Source organism: Petromyzon marinus, chromosome 24 (genome assembly GCF_048934315.1).
Source record: "Petromyzon marinus isolate PM22_M1 ecotype Great Lakes invasive population chromosome 24, UKy_Petmar_22M1.pri1.0, whole genome shotgun sequence".
NCBI lineage: Eukaryota > Metazoa > Chordata > Hyperoartia > Petromyzontiformes > Petromyzontidae > Petromyzon > Petromyzon marinus.
This window is the reverse complement of record NC_133690.1, coordinates 874,213-889,927: the sequence shown is the minus strand read 5'-3', so window position 1 is coordinate 889,927 and position 15,715 is coordinate 874,213. Positions and strand designations below refer to the sequence as shown.

The window sequence follows — 15,715 nt, the reverse complement described above, 5'->3', positions numbered from 1 at the left end:
AGTTTGTTCAGATGGACGAGTCCATCTATGTTCGGAAAAGAGGAGGGGGGAGACGAAAAATAATGGATGCGGTCTGAAAACCACCTTAAGCGTGATCAATTAATTAAGACCCGAACATAGATGGACTCGACCATCTGAACAAACTGTCAAATCGCTATCCGTGGTGCTAATGTTAAAAAAACCCGCCACTTTTTCAAATTTTCTTGTTGTGGTTTTCACACCTGATGATGATTGCTTGTGTTGCAGTCGAAACGTCGTGAGAATTTTATTGTTTTATATTTTTATTATTTTGTTTCCCTTCTACGTAACTTTACCGAAATAACCTACAATATAGATCCCTGCAGTCATGAAAGCTTTAAATCAAAATGTTATACACGTGTTAATTCCTTCGACGTTTAAAAATGTTCAGACGTGCCAGTCATGAGGTGGCCCACTGTGGTGGGGGAGGGGTCATGATAATTGCCTCACCCATATAGACGGTGGTTCAGATAGAGAGGAGGATATATCACCGCAGCCGAGACCTCTCATTTGAACAGGGCAGAAAGCGTAAGTGATAACGTTTTGTCGTAGCATTATACTGTAATCATATATATAATACAGATGCTTAGACATATATATGTAATGTAATTTTTCTATTGAAAACAGACATGGTTATTTACCTCAGTGTTAATAGCCTAGATCAATGTACATATTTACACTGAGAGTGAAAGTGTTAGTATTCATTTTCATCAGCCCCATTCTGCAGCTGTGACGACGATCGTCTGATTCGTAACGAGATTAAACTAGCCAACTAATGATGGCACTGCCACTACCAAGGCATTGTTTGTGATCGTGTGTAAGTTGAACACATGGGAACGAGCGTAATGGTTAGCGCATTGCACTACAAACCTGGCGACCCGAGTTCGATTCCCGCTCAGAGCCAGCACCAGTGACGATTATCTGAACCAGCCCTGGGCCTCCCAACTAAGGAAACAAAGGCGGCCGGGCGTGGTGCTTGCCACCCACCGCTTCATGTACCACAGCGCCGGCCTTAATAGGTGCTACTCACTAACAGCACTTGCCCCAACAGTCTGTTAAGGATATACAGGAGATCTTTGTCTCTGTTGAACATGAGATCAAGTAAGGGTCAGGGTGTTGTCTACAGCGAGATACACAAATGTGGACTCTTTGACACGCAAGTAATAGCACCGCGGTGCTAACAGCGACACACACGCACCTGTATTTCACGGGATGTTGTTGAGACGTGTTTTGCTGTATGTCGCTTTGGTGCTAAGTAAATACTGCACTGAAAGCAGCCATCTCTTTTTGTGTCCAATCTGTCGCCGATACAAAAAAATGAGGTGCTCTGCATCACCGCAGTATCCCAGCGAATTAAATTTCCCCCATACGTGACAGTATCCAGATATCATGTATCATGGCGGTGACATGGCTCCAGCAGTAGCAACTCCGGCCACTTGTTACAGGCTGCCCTGGTTATTATTGCGGGTATTTAAACTGTAACATACACGAAAGTAGTTTCAATGTCCATCGAAACAAGTAGGCTATTGTATGACGGTGTCACGGTCCAATTTTGCCAAATGTGAAAAGTTACCCGCAAATGACTCCATTGGGATCAAACAGTGATATCACACCGACTGTGACAACGCCTTTATTATAGCCTCGTGCTATAAGAATGGTGCAAACACCAAAACGCACTAACTTATTATTAATACTTTGCCTCACACACACATGTACGCACACATACATGTACGCACACACACATGTACGTACACATACATGCACAAATATGATGGCAACCCTCACCTTGGTGCACAGTACACGCACTGTGATTTTCCAAAGTGGTGTGGCATCAGAGCCAGGCTGCACCTCAAACAGCAGGTGCTTGTCTTGGCCCCCTGTTAACCTGCGTGCACTGCAAAGACAAATATCCCCCATATAGCCTTAACACACTTTTTGAGCAAGTGCAGCACTGCACACACAACCACACATGGAAATACAAACATGCATGCGCAAGCTTAGATGAGCATAACGAGTCTTAAGAGAACCTGACAGGATGTTAACTCTTTAAAAACCCAATTAAATGTAGAAATGAATGTACCAATTGCATCCTTATTTTTAACACCGTACAATATTACTTAATACTGGGCATCTTGATGCCCATCAAATAACAAATGTAGAGCTACCAGCCATATCTACAGTGAGGGAAAAAAAGTATTTGATCCCCGGCTGATTTTGTACGTTTGCCCACTGACAAAGAAATGATCAGTCTATAATTTTAATGGTAGGTTTATTTGAACAGTGAGAGACAGAATAACAACAAAAAAATCCAGAAAAACGCATGTCAAAAATGGTATAAATTGATTTGCATTTTAATGAGGGAAATAAGTATTTGACCCCTCTGCAAAACATGACTTAGTACTTGGTGGCAAAACCCTTTTTGGCAATCTCAGAGGTTAGACCAGGGGTCGGGAACCTTTTTGACTAAGAGAGCCATGAAAGCAAAAAATTTGGAAATTTATTTCAGTGAGAGCCATATAATATATTTTAAAAGTGAATTCAACTAAATGTCAGTATAAGCCTCTGAATTTATTCTTTTAAATAATGTTGTTATAACACTCACCATTAATGCGACTTCTGGTGCTGCATGGATTTACTGATGTCTTTGTAGTCGGGTTGGTACTTTGTAGTCGGGTTGGTACTTGGTGAGGTTAAGCTTCATGCAAGCGTTGAGGCTTTCATCCGTTAAACGTGATCGTAGGTTGGACTTGATGTTTTTAAGATGTGAGAATGACTGCTCACATGCATACGTAGATCCAAACATGATCAATACAGCAATACTCACACGCTGCAGTGTGTGGTATGTGACAGGAAGCGCGTTCCAAGTTTTGAGAATCAGCTGGTCTTCGGGTTGGAGTTTTTTCATTTCTGTCCACATGTGCTTGCTCGCCAACTCCGCTTTCTGTCGTGTGATTCTTTCCAAATCTTCATTCAGTGACTTGAACTTATTCACCCACATGTCTGAGGCCTTCAGGTCAGCCACTTCTGCTTCAAAATCTCTGACGGAGACACCAGGGATGTAATTCAGGTCGGCTGTGTTCAGTGAACACTCGTTTGGATGGGTGATGAACTTAAAAAGACGAGTGTGCTCACGAAATTCTCCAAAGCGTGCTTTGAAGGACTGTAGGAGACTGGATGTGCAGCCAGCTAGCTGGTGGAGATCAAGGTTTTGAATGGGCTCACTTGCTGTGCATGCATCTTTAAATTGGCTCAGTTTTTCAAAATGTAGTAAACGACCTGTTTCAAGATCCGTGATGAAAAGCTCCAGCTTGTTTTCAAAAGCAAATACAGCTTGTTGAAGGGATAACACTGTATTTCCAATGCCTTGCATTTTCACGTTGAGCTGGTTCAGATGTTCAGTCAGATCTACGAGATAGTAAAACTTGAGGAGCCACTCGGTGTCGGCTAGCTCAGGATGCCCGACGCCTTTCATTTCAAGGAAAGTCCGGATTTCGTTCAGGCAAGCCGCAAAACGGCTAAGCACCTTCCCTCTTGACAACCAACGCACATTGCTGTGCAAAAGCAGACCAGGATAGTTATTTACAACTTCATCCAGCAGTGTTTTAAACTGGCGATCATTTAAGGCTCGGGCAACAATAAAGTTGATCACACGAATGACCAGCGACATCACTTCGCCAAACTGCCTGTCACACATCTGAGCACAAAGTGCCTCCTGGTGTATAATGCAATGGAAACTTAGGATGGGTCTATTTTCATGTTCACGGAGAAGCGCCACAAATCCTTTGTTTTTCCCCACCATACACGGAGCACCATCAGTACACACTGAGAGAAGTTTATCCATAGGTAGACTTTTTTCTTGAGCAAACTCCATGAAAGACTTGAATAAATCCTCACCTCTTGTGGACCCTTTTAATGGCAGAACAGCAAGACTTTCTTCGCGCAGTGTGTCACCAACAGCATATCTTGCAATCATGCTGAACTGCGACAAATGGCTCACGTCTGTTGACTCATCCAAAGCCAGAGAAAAGAACGGCGCTGCATTTATGTCCTTCACTTGCGTTTCCTCCACTTTGTTTGCCATCACGATGGTACGATCATGAACAGTTCTTGCCGACAGAGGCATGTCTTGTATCCGTTTGATTATCTTGTCTTTGTTCGGAAGATCATCAAAAAGTTCATTGGCTACATCCAGCATGAACGTTTTAGCATACTCGCCATCTGTGAATGGTTTTCCGTTCCTCACTATTGCTAAAGAACCAGCAAAGCTAGCCGAATTATAGTCACCTTGCCGGGTCCATACGCGGAGTTGCTGCTGGCTAGCTTGCACCCTGCTCAGAAGCTCTTGGCACGCTTTCTTTCTGCTGTCTCCCGCAGGGTATTTTGATGCAAAGGTAGCGTGGCGCGTGTCGAAGTGCCGCTTTACATTCGACCGTTTCAACGATGTAATTTTGTCATTGCAAATTAGACACACCGCAGAACCCGCTCTCTCCACAAAGGCGAATTCTTCGGTCCATTCGTCCTGAAATGTACGATACTCGTCGTCTTTTTTTCTTTTCGCCATCTTCTTCGTCGAAGGGTTAGCTTTGAGCTAATGACCGAGCAGACGCAGTCTCAGACTGATTCAAAAGGGGGCGTTTACCTGTTTTACCCAGCAACGGCAAACGTAGGCCAGTATCATCCAATTAAAATAATGGAGAATTGCTCCTGCAGCCCTGAACAGGACATGCGCAGTGAAAAATCGATGGATGGATTAAAACAAGTGAGAATATTTTGTTTTATCTGCGAGCCATATGCAATCATCAAAAGAGCCACATCTGGCTCGCGAGCCATAGGTTCCCGACCCCTGGGTTAGACGTTACTTGTAGTTGGCCACCAGATTTGCACACATCTCAGGAGGGATTTTGTCCCACTATTCTTTGCAGATCTTCTCCAAATCATTCAGGTTTCGAGGCTGACGTTTGGCAACTCGAACCTTCAGCTCCCTCCACAGATTTTCTATGGGATTAAGGTCTGGAGACTGGCTAGGCCACTCCAGGACCTTAATGTGCTTCTTCTTGAGCCACTCCTTTATTGCCTTGGCCGTGTGTTTTGGGTCATTGTCATGCTGGAATACCCATCCACGACCCATTTTCAATGCCCTGGCTGAGGGAAGGAGGTTCTCACCCAAGATTTGACGGTACATGGCCCCGTCCATCGTCCCATTGATGCGGTGAAGTTGTCCTGTCCCCTTAGCAGAAAAACACCCCCAAAGCATAATGTTTCCACCTCCATGTTTGACGGTGGGGATGCTGTTCTTGGGGTCATAGGCAGCATTCCTCCTCCTCCAAACATGGCGAGTTGATCTTCTTTGGTTCTTTCGGTGCAGTCACGTAGAATGAGAATAAAATAAAACAATAAAATTCTCACGACGTTTCGGCCACAACACAAGTAGCCGTCCTCAGGTGAAGAAACAGGACTGTCCAGAAGACAGCGCTCAGGTGAAGAAACAGGACTGTCTTCTGGACAGTCCTGTTTCTTCACCTGAGGACGGCTACTTGTGTTGTGGCCGAAACGTCGTGAGAACTTTATTGTTTTATTTTATTCTCATTCTACGTGACTTTACCGAAAGAACCAAAGAAGATAAATCCTTGCAGTCACGAAAGCTTTAAAACTAAAACTGGCGAGTTGAGTTGATGCCAAATAGCTCCATTTTGGTCTCATCTGACCACAACACTTTCACTCAGTTGTCCTCTGAATCATTCAGATATTCATTGGCAAACTTCAGACGGGCATGTATATGTGCTTTCTTGAGCAGGGGGACCTTGCGGGCGCTGCAGGATTTCAGTCCTTCACGGGGTAGTGTGTTACCAATTGTTTTCTTGATGACTATGGTCCCAGATGCCTCGAGATCATTGACAAGATCCTCCCGTGTAGTTCTGGGCTGATTCCTCACCGTTCTCATGATCATTGCAACTCCACGAGGTGAGATCTTGCATGGAGCCCCAGGCCGAGGGAGATTGACAGTTCCTTTGTGTTTCTTCCATTTGCGAATAATCGCACCAACTGTTGTCACCTTCTCACCAAGCTGCTTGGCAATGGTCTTGTAGCCCATTCCGACCTTGTGTAGGTCTAGAATCTTGTCCCTGACATCCATGGAGAGCTCTTTGGTCTTGGCCATGGTGGAGAGTTTGGATTGATTCTGTGGACAGGTGCCTTTTATACAGGTAACAAGCTGAGATTAGGTTAGAGTGTGCTCCTAATCTCAGCTCGTTACCTGTATAAAAGACACCTGGGAGCCAGAAATCTGATTGAGAGGGGTCAAATACTGATTTCCCTCATTAAAATGCAAATCAATTTATAACATTTTTGACGTGTTTTTCTGGATTTTTTTGTTGTTATTCTGTCTCTCACTGTTCAAATAAACCTACCATAAAAATGATAGACCGATCATTTCTTTGTCAGTGGGCAAACGTACAAAATCAGCAAGGGATGAAATACTTTTTTCCCTCACTGTATACTTGGGCTTCCAGGATTGTTGTAGCATAACACACATTAAACAAAGACAAAAATCTCCAGTATAGCCTCAATGGGCTGTTGGGGCAAGTGTTGTTCGCGAGCACCTATGAAAGCCGGCACTGCACACGAGAGGGTGAGTGGCCAGCACCATGGCTGCCTGGCTGTCTTTGTCCCCGAGTGGCGATGTTTTACACACCGCACCAGGTACTCATTTAAGGCCGAGTCGACCGAGGGGAGGCCCAGAATCGGTTCAGATATTCGTCACCAATGTTCGCCGTGACCAGGAATTGAACTCCGGTCGCCGGGTTTGTAGCACTGCGCACTCACCATGATGCTCCCGCTCCCCACAGTAAACAGGCATAAAAATAAATCTCATGTGTATCCTTATAGAACCTCAGGGAAATGCTATGAGCTAGCACCTATAAAGGACACCACAGGACACAGCAGCTTATGTGGCCAGCAGGGTACTCAGCCATCTGTGTCTCCATACACACCCACACATTACTGTCACTCATTATCCACGCACGTATCATTGATGTCACCGATGCGGCCGAGGAAGTCTTCATAGGGGAGGCTGGCGATCTCACGCAGCAGCCACGCCTGCTTGAGCATCTTCTCGGACAGCCTGGCAGCCCCGCCCTGAGACACCTGCTGCCCCATGGTCCCCGTCTGCCTTTCCTGCAATGGAGGCTTCACATGGCTGCCTCACCTACACATAGCAGCAGCAGGGTACAATGTCAATCCATATGAAGCACAGCACTATCCTTTATAAACTCATAATAAAGGTTTTTTGGGTTAGATCGTGTAAGTATAAATGTGTAATTAACCCGCCACCACCCGACACAGCCAATTGCTAAGGTTTGTTACGTAAACAAAACGTGCTAATTAGTAACCTGTTCAGCGCACCGGCGTGTTGGAGAGTAAATCCACATTTACAATTTAAGAACTGGGACGTTTCGCTGGTAATTACATCTAGCATCATCGGGAAATTTTGCCAGAATTGTGCACTTCTTCATTTGTACGGGTTATAAATCCAGCTGCTGGCTAAAGAGGATGAGTGAATCCCACTCGTGCCCTTGGGGAATGCTCGTAGTGGACAAGAGTCCAAGATGCGTTCTGCTGATTGCTGCGCCACAGTCGCACGTGGATGATATTTGTGATATTTTCATTTTCTACTTCTGGAAAAGGTGATTTCACCTGCGATCGCCAATTTGGACACAATGTAAAGCAGTACACTGCTCGCAGGGCAGCGAGCTGATACCCTCAATGAAGCACTCATATATTGCTCATACAAAAGAAATAAAGCTGTCGGGAATGTATCGCCATATATGCAATGGTATGACCCCTGTTAGTGCCGATTCGATAAGTGCTCATTTCTCCAGGAACACTGTGAGACCTGTGAAAACGCAGTGCAAAACACTCGATGGAAAAAAAATACTATATTCTCCAAAAGATAAGTTTGGAGCATTTATTATCACGTGGTATGTGGCATGAAACCTGGTACCTCAACATGCAAGCTACAATTGCAATCTCTATGCCCTCAGTCTACCGAATAGACAATGGTTTGCCAGTACTGCACACAAGCTCATAATAATGTATATGTGGAGACAAGAGAAGGGAATTCTTCCTATATTGTATATGCTAGATTTGAAATTTTCGTGAGTGCAGGAATCCATACTCTTTGGTTCTTTCGGTAAAGTCACGTAGGTATAAAATAAATTAAATCACGACGTTCCGGGTGCAACACAAGTGCCCGTCATCAAGTGGAAACAACCACAGCAATATAAAATTGCTGAAGTGGGCAAAAGGAGGTTGCTTGTGACACGAGGCTATATATGTAAGAGGTGGGGGGGGGGGGGAGGAGCCAGGGAGGAGAAATCGAGAGGGTGGGGGTGTGTGGTAGGGGGAGTGCAAGCTCCAACTCGAGCCCAAGTACGACAAAATGTCGGGTCTGGGAAGGGAGCGGGGCTGGAGGGTAGGAGGCTGTAGAAACTGGAGATGCGGATACGAAGGCAAACTATAAAGCGGTTAAGGTTTAACCTGGTTAATAACACCCTTCCAATGATTGCTCAATTTGTATCCATCTTCTTGGTTGAAGTTATGTCTATGTTTATATATCTGGATGGCTTCATGAATAAACCTTTTGTAGTGATTCTAGCATCACTACTGTGTACACACGCACACGTGTGACATCATTATGCGGGGGAGCGTCACTACCACGCGGGTCTACACACACACATGACGTCATCCCGGCTGGAGGCGGGAATGACATCAGGGCCGGTTCTGGACTCGGGGAGGCATGGCCGGGGTGGGGCCCGGGGGCACGCCGAGGCCTATATAAGCAGCCTCCTCACGAGGGTCGGGGCTTCCCATGTCAAGAATGAAGATGCATCGTGAAGATGCCAAGAAGAGTCAAGCCTCCAGTCAGCGGACCTGCCAGTAGCCCACCTGGTTAGGTCACGCTAGAGTATCTGAGAGTTAGAGAGGTGTGTGTTAGCTAGAGTAGGTCGGTGGTCACCACCCTATGCGTAATGTAAGGGTTAACTGTTGTGTTCATTAATAAATGAGTGTTGCCTCTCAAGAAGTTGTGTGCACCTAAATTAGAACCCACTACATTTGGTGTCAGAAGTGGCTAACGATAGGTGTTATCCTAGACAGTATAATATGCGCACGATTACTACAACTTACCTGGTCGCTTTAACACGACGAGGACGGCGGGAAGATCATCTTCCGGGCAGCCCGGGGTTCTGCAGCCTCGGTGAAGGAGGGAGATTGCGCTGCAGGCAGAGCACCAGGACGCACATCACGTCTTTGCTTCGCTGCCATCGAGAGAAAGAGCGCCGGAGCGAGAGGAGAGAGGACGCCGCCGCTGCTGCGGGTGCGGCCACCATCTTGGCGGCCGGTCGGGACGCGGTTCCTGCCAAAACGCCGTTCCCGCAATTTTCAACACCTGCGGAGGGAGATCTTCGGCCGTCTTGGTGGCATCTTGTCGCAAGAGGATGCCGCGCTTACCATCCAAGATTCTTCAAGTTCCACCCTGCCATCCTCCGTTCCTCACAGCCTCTAAGGCGAGTCGTGACACAATGCACCCGGCCCTAAAAACACACCTCACCCATCTTGCGTGCACCGGGTTGTGGAGCGTGTTAGTCCGGTTGTGTGCGTGGCAGATTGACGTGGCGCCCGTGCGGGTGTTTGCTTTGTAACAGTGTTTATTGTTCATTACGGCGTCGGGATCGTTATCTTCAGGGGGAAGTTAATGATTAATTAGTTGTCGGGTGTCCCGAGCTCCCTTAACATCCTGTGAGTTGCCGTGTTAATGACTCGCGTTGTTACATCGTTTTTGATGTTACGGAGTCGTGATTGTTATTGTGAATACTGTATGGAGCTTTGCTCGTGATTGTTCATGTGTGACTGTCAGAAACTTTGATCATGATCGTTGGCAATGTGTGACTGTGGGAAACTTTGATCGTCATTGTTGCCAAGGTACAGACCATATGGAGCTTTGTTCTTGATTGTTATCAATGTATCGACTGTATGGATCCTTGCTCGAGAGTGTTAACAGTGTATGGACTGTTGGGTACTTGCTTGTGATTATTGACTATGTACGGATTGCCTGGAGTATTGCTTGTGGGTGTTGCCATGTGCGGACTGGATGGAGCATTGCCCCAAATGATTGACAATGTACGGACTACATATACTGCATGTACCGCATTGCACGACATCGTCGATCATTTGGACCATTTGGCATTGGATCGATTCATGGGAGGATCCTAATTCATAATTGTATGTCTTGTCTTGGTGTGAAATTGACATTGTGGGGGGGGATGAGTGCCTTGGTTGGTGGCTCTGCTGTCATAGGCATGGATCGTTTAAATTGTGATGTAACATATGGTGCCAGTGATTTGGATTGTGCTGCTGGCTGTGGTTTATTTGGAGCGAAGATCCTGACCAGGATGCCCCTGTCATTGCTGCGTGTTGACACGAGTGTGGTCCCGTTAATGCTATAGCTGACGGTTTGACCTGACAGCCCGGAGATCGAGACACTCCGAGGCGCGTCTAAGACAGTGAGCCAGAGGCTCAGGGAGCTTGTGGTGAGCTACTCTCTCAGCTCGATTGGTACAGCTAAATGCTGCAATGCGAGGCTTGGGAAGAGGGGTTGGTGTGTTCTCTCGGCTCGGTTGGTACAGCTGATTGCTGCAATGCGAGTCCTGGAGAGAGGTGTTCTTGTGTCTTCACAGCTCGGTTGGGACAGCAGATTGCTTTAATGCGAGTCTTAGAGACGGGTTTAAATTTCCCCCGATACTGCCGACGTGTGCGACGGGCTGCGATGATGCATCGGGAAGGCGGGGGATGCAAACACATGACATGATGCGAGCACGGGAACCGCAGCGATGTTCGTGCGCTGGGCCGCCATTTTTGGCGCGCGGGAAGCCGTGGAGACGCGGGTCACGCATGCAGCTGCCATTTTGTACGTGCAAGGGTATTTGTGTGAACCATTTCTGGGCAAGAGCAGGCATTTTTTTCTTGTGTCACGTCAATTTCACATATTTTTTCACGAAAAATGTAGATACTGGAGCAACCCTGAAGTGCGACTTCTTTGCCCAGTACATGGGTCAACCTGGAAGGATGACTTCCTTGACCCGGGATGTTGTACAACATCCAACGTTATACCTTTGGGTGCAGCATACTGGCTCGACCTTGAAGCGCGACTTCCTTGAGCCAGTACATGGGTCGACCCTGAAGTGCGACTTCTCGACCTGGGACGTAGGGAGACGTCCGGAATGTTAAGTGGTGTTTGTAGGTGGGTGTTAGACTTTCGGTCTTCGCCCTATTGCCACCTGTGCGGTGGAACGGTAGCAGAGCGGGCGAAATACGATCATCTCCACTTCCCTGGGCTGGGTGGCTGTCGTGTCCGACGAGCTGAGGCGCGGGCTTGTGGTGCTGTGCCTCAGAAGGTGGTTTCTTCTCGTCACAAGATTCCTGCACCTGCCGGCCTTGGAGTCGCTGGTTGTGCTGACCGGATGTGGACTTGAAGGGGGGAGTGGAGCGCCCGTACGTCACTCCTGCTCATCCTGTTGCCCAACTCCTGGGGAGGGGCTGTGCCCTTTTTGGTTTTTTTTTTTAAGTTCCCCCAGGACCTCCAGGGAGAGCGTGCTCGCCTCCCCTGGGGGCTCGGCCACGCGAACTCGTTCGAAGACTGGCCGCTGTGCATGACTCTCACACCTTGTTGATTGCCTACACCGTTTTCAAACAGTCACACTCAGATGTCAGTGCGTGCGTACATGTGGTTGTTGTTGGTTCCCCTCGTTCCATACGTTCTTCCCTTCCCCCCCTCTCGGTGTGTGTACATATATTTCTCACGGTAATTATTATGTCGCCGGTTATTTATTAACCTTGCTGTTGGAGGCACACTTTTTTTCTGTATTGTCACAGCCGGGACGGCTGTTTTTTTACATGGGGGAGGGTGATGTAGTGATTATAGCATCACTACTGTGTACACATGCACACGTGTGACATCACTATGCTTGGAGGCGTCACTACCATGCGGGTCTACACACACACATGACGTCATCCCGGCTGGAGGCGGGAATGATGACAGGGCCGGTTCTGGACTCGGGGAGGCATGGCCGGGGTGGGGCCCGGGGGCACGCCGAGGCCCATATAAGCAGCCTCCTCACGAGGGTCGGGGCTTCCCATGTCAAGAATGAAGATGCATCGTGAAGACGCCAAGAAGAGTCAAGCCTCCAGTCAGCGGACCTGCCAGTAGCCCACCTAGCTGGGTCACGCTAGAGTATCTGAGAGTTAGAGAAATGTGCGTTAGCTAGATTAGGACGGTGGTCACCACCCTATGCGTAATGTAAGGGTTAACTGTTGTGTTCATTAATAAATGAGTGTTGCCTCCCAAGAAGTTGTGTGCGCCTAAATTAGAACCCACTACACTTTGATAGTAGCATGAAGGTTTGCAGAGCACCTTGGTCTTGGAAAAAAACAATATCATGAGAGCCCACAGCGTTATAACAGCTAGGGTTACGTTGGGGGCATGATACTCTGGCTGACCTGGGGACATGTGACCGGATGATACTGGAGGGGGGCCACCGGTGGAGGGGGCCAATTGGTGGTCACATGGTCCGGGAAGAACTCTCGAGAGCCTTCGGGCAAGGGCGAGAGAGATCGAGAAGGTGGGCGGGGCGAGAGGCGGAGCCAGCTCCAGCCCGGCCCGATATAAGGGGGACCCCCCCACCCCCCCCCCACCACCCCCCACCCCCCTGCCCACCACAACGCTGGGGTGTAGCCCGTTACATGGGGGGTGGACACGGGGGGTGGACACGGGGGTGGCGGGATTGAAGAAGCGTACCCATAGCTTCAACTGCCGCGTCAAAAGATTGAGTCCAACTGGTGATTTCTGGATTGCAAATGCAGTGCACTAACTTCACGGTGGCAGCATCTCTATTGCTACAAAGACTAAGAACATATTCTTGGTTCTTTCGGTAAAGTCACGTAGACTACCGAAAGAACCAAGAATATGAATCCCTGCAGTCACGAAAGCTTTAAATCAAAGACTAAGAACATCTTAAACATTTACAACACAGGATAACTACTACCGTTCACCACTGCTACATTAATGCAAGACAATGAAACTGATATGTAGGCTTTCGCGACCAATATTATGCTTTAAAAAAACATAATTTGGGTTATATCTCGTAAATATAAATGCATCATAAACCCACCTCGACCTAACACAGCCAATTAGTAAGGTTTGTCACGTCAACAAAACATGGCAATTAGTTACTTCATATTTCACCAACCGCCACTGGTGTGCTGGACAGCAAAACCAAAAAATTAACAATTTGATTTCGTTGGTGATTACAGCATCATCATGCGATTGTCAGAATTGTGACAAACATCTTCCTGTTTCCGGTATCGAAGAAGGCGATGTCATCACTGCACTTACCAAGTTCAAGGGGCCGAGGGGGTTAATGTATTCTTACACTTTTGATTTAGGAAAGCTACCCATGCTTACCTGAAACTGGATTCCCACCACCATCCATCCCAGAAGAATTCCCTCATCAAGACTCTGCACCATAGAGCCCAATGCATATCTGACCAGGAACATATAGCCAGTGAACTCAAGCACATACACCAAGCTCTTAAGGCTAATGGTTATTCCGACTACACAATCCGAAAAGCTATCACTCCAACCATGAAGAAGGACCCTCTTGAGGAGCTTTTCAAAACCATCACTTTACCCTTCATTGCGGGGATCACAAAAAAGATCTCCAAAATCTTGAATAAACACAAGATCCAGGTCCGATTCAACACATCACATAAAATCCGTGATCTGGTTCCGTCTGTAAAAGATGTGATTCCGGACATACAGTACCCTGGCGTCTACAAACTAAGTTGCCTCTGTGGTAGTAGTTACATTGTAGAAACCAAACGACATGTCTCGGACCGCATTTCTGAACACAAAGCAGACCTGAAACACGGTAGGACCAACACCTCGGCCGTGGCAGATCACTGTTATAATTCAGTAGGTTCACATGACATTGACTTCTCTAAGACAGAGGTTCTTTGCAAGCCATCTGGCTACCATGAGAGATTCGTTCATGAGGCTATCCACATATACAAACACAGAGACAATTTCAACCGAGAAGATGATTCTGGCTTCGCAATCATTGGAAGGATTTGATAAACCATATGGGGTCTTGATTGATCACGCTTAAGGTGGCTTTCAGACCGCATCCATTATTTTTCATCTCCCCCCTCCTCTTTTCCGAACATAGATGTACTCGTCCATCTGAACAAACTGTCAAATCTCTCTCCATGGTGCTAACGTTAAAAAAAACGCCACTTTTTTAAAATTTTCTTGTTGTGGTTTTCACACCTGATGATGATTGCTTGTGTTGCAGTCGAAACGTCGTGAGAATTTTATTGTATTATATTTTTATTATTTTATTGTTTCCCTTCTACGTGACTTTACCGAAAGAACCAAGAATATGTATTCTTACACATTATATTACTCTGATAAACAGTTAATCCATCTTGCCTGTCTGTCTTTCTGTCTGTGCACGCCTATCCGTGCAACACTTTTAACTGACAAACTGTTGGTGGTACGTTTAAACAAAGTACAAAAATACAACCCACTATGCCCCCGGACAAAACACGCTATTTATTTTTCTCCTTGGTCCAATGTAAACTAATAAAATCACACTTAATAACAAATTAGGCTGATCGCAATGATACCTTTGAGCACATGCCAAAGTACGCAACTGCGCCAACTCGCGGTTGTCCCGAGCTACGCTAACGAGCTTGCTGAGTGGCCATGGGAGGGTGGTTATCCTTCATGGCAAAAATGCCAAAAAAAATCAAACCACTTCAAGACAAAAACAAACACAAAGCGAGTGGCGCTGTGGCACATAAAACAAACAATTGAGGAGTGGCTTTCTCAACAGGTAACAAACAACGAAGGCACCTCTGCAGCACGGCCTGAGGAAACTGAAGTGCAGTGTGCATGGAGACAAGCCAGATACTGCAGAGACACTACAGCAGCCCAAGCTGAGGAAAATCCTGAACAGCGTGCATGGAGACAAGCTACAGACTGTACAGTTACTTCTGCAGATGCACACAGAGAGGTAAATCCTAAACAGCATGCATAGAGACTGCACAACCACTTCTGCAGCACGGGCTGAGGAAACACCAGAATGGCGGGCAACTCAAAAAGCCAGGCTCCGCGCAGACACTGCAGAGGCACGGGCTAAGTAAACTACTGAAAAACGTGCATCTCGACAAGCTAGGGATAGCACAATCACTGCAGCAGCATGGGCTGAGGAACCACAACATCAAAAAATGGTATGCCAGAGGCAAGTCCGTCATGCTGCATCAAGAAGAAATAACCCGGACTGGAACACAGCCGCTTTAAATTACCAACCTAAGATTGATCATCAGTCCATGGTGATATTAGGCTCTAAGTCAATTACTTGCAAAGAATGCGGTGCTAAAAAGTGGATAAGAGAATCCAAGGGAATGTGCAGCAGTGATGGAAAAGTCAAACTTAGCTACTGAAATCCTTGATATCTGGCCATACCCCTGAGTTTTAACACTTTCTGACCAACATCAGGAAGTAAATTTTTTACTTTCAAATGACTTATTTTGGTGCAAAAAGGAGATAGTGGAGCCAGGATTAAGGCCCACCTTCCAAGTT

The 15,715-nt window shown here is 46.8% G+C and overlaps 1 protein-coding gene across 3 annotated transcripts in view; it reads right to left on the bottom strand.

Moving 5' to 3' along the window:
* The window catches only part of RNF141 (ring finger protein 141), a 45,857-nt gene that overhangs the window by 16,416 nt on the left and 13,726 nt on the right, over nucleotides 1-15,715 (bottom strand). For all 3 annotated transcript variants that reach the window (XM_032959773.2, XM_032959774.2, XM_032959775.2), the window contains exons 2-3: nucleotides 7,040-7,222; nucleotides 1,804-1,912 (exon numbers count right to left, since the gene is read on the bottom strand). In XM_032959773.2, coding sequence (XP_032815664.1) covers nucleotides 1,804-1,912; nucleotides 7,040-7,173 — 243 coding nt within the window. In that variant the 5' untranslated portion in view covers nucleotides 7,174-7,222. The remainder of the gene's footprint in view (nucleotides 1-1,803; nucleotides 1,913-7,039; nucleotides 7,223-15,715) is intronic.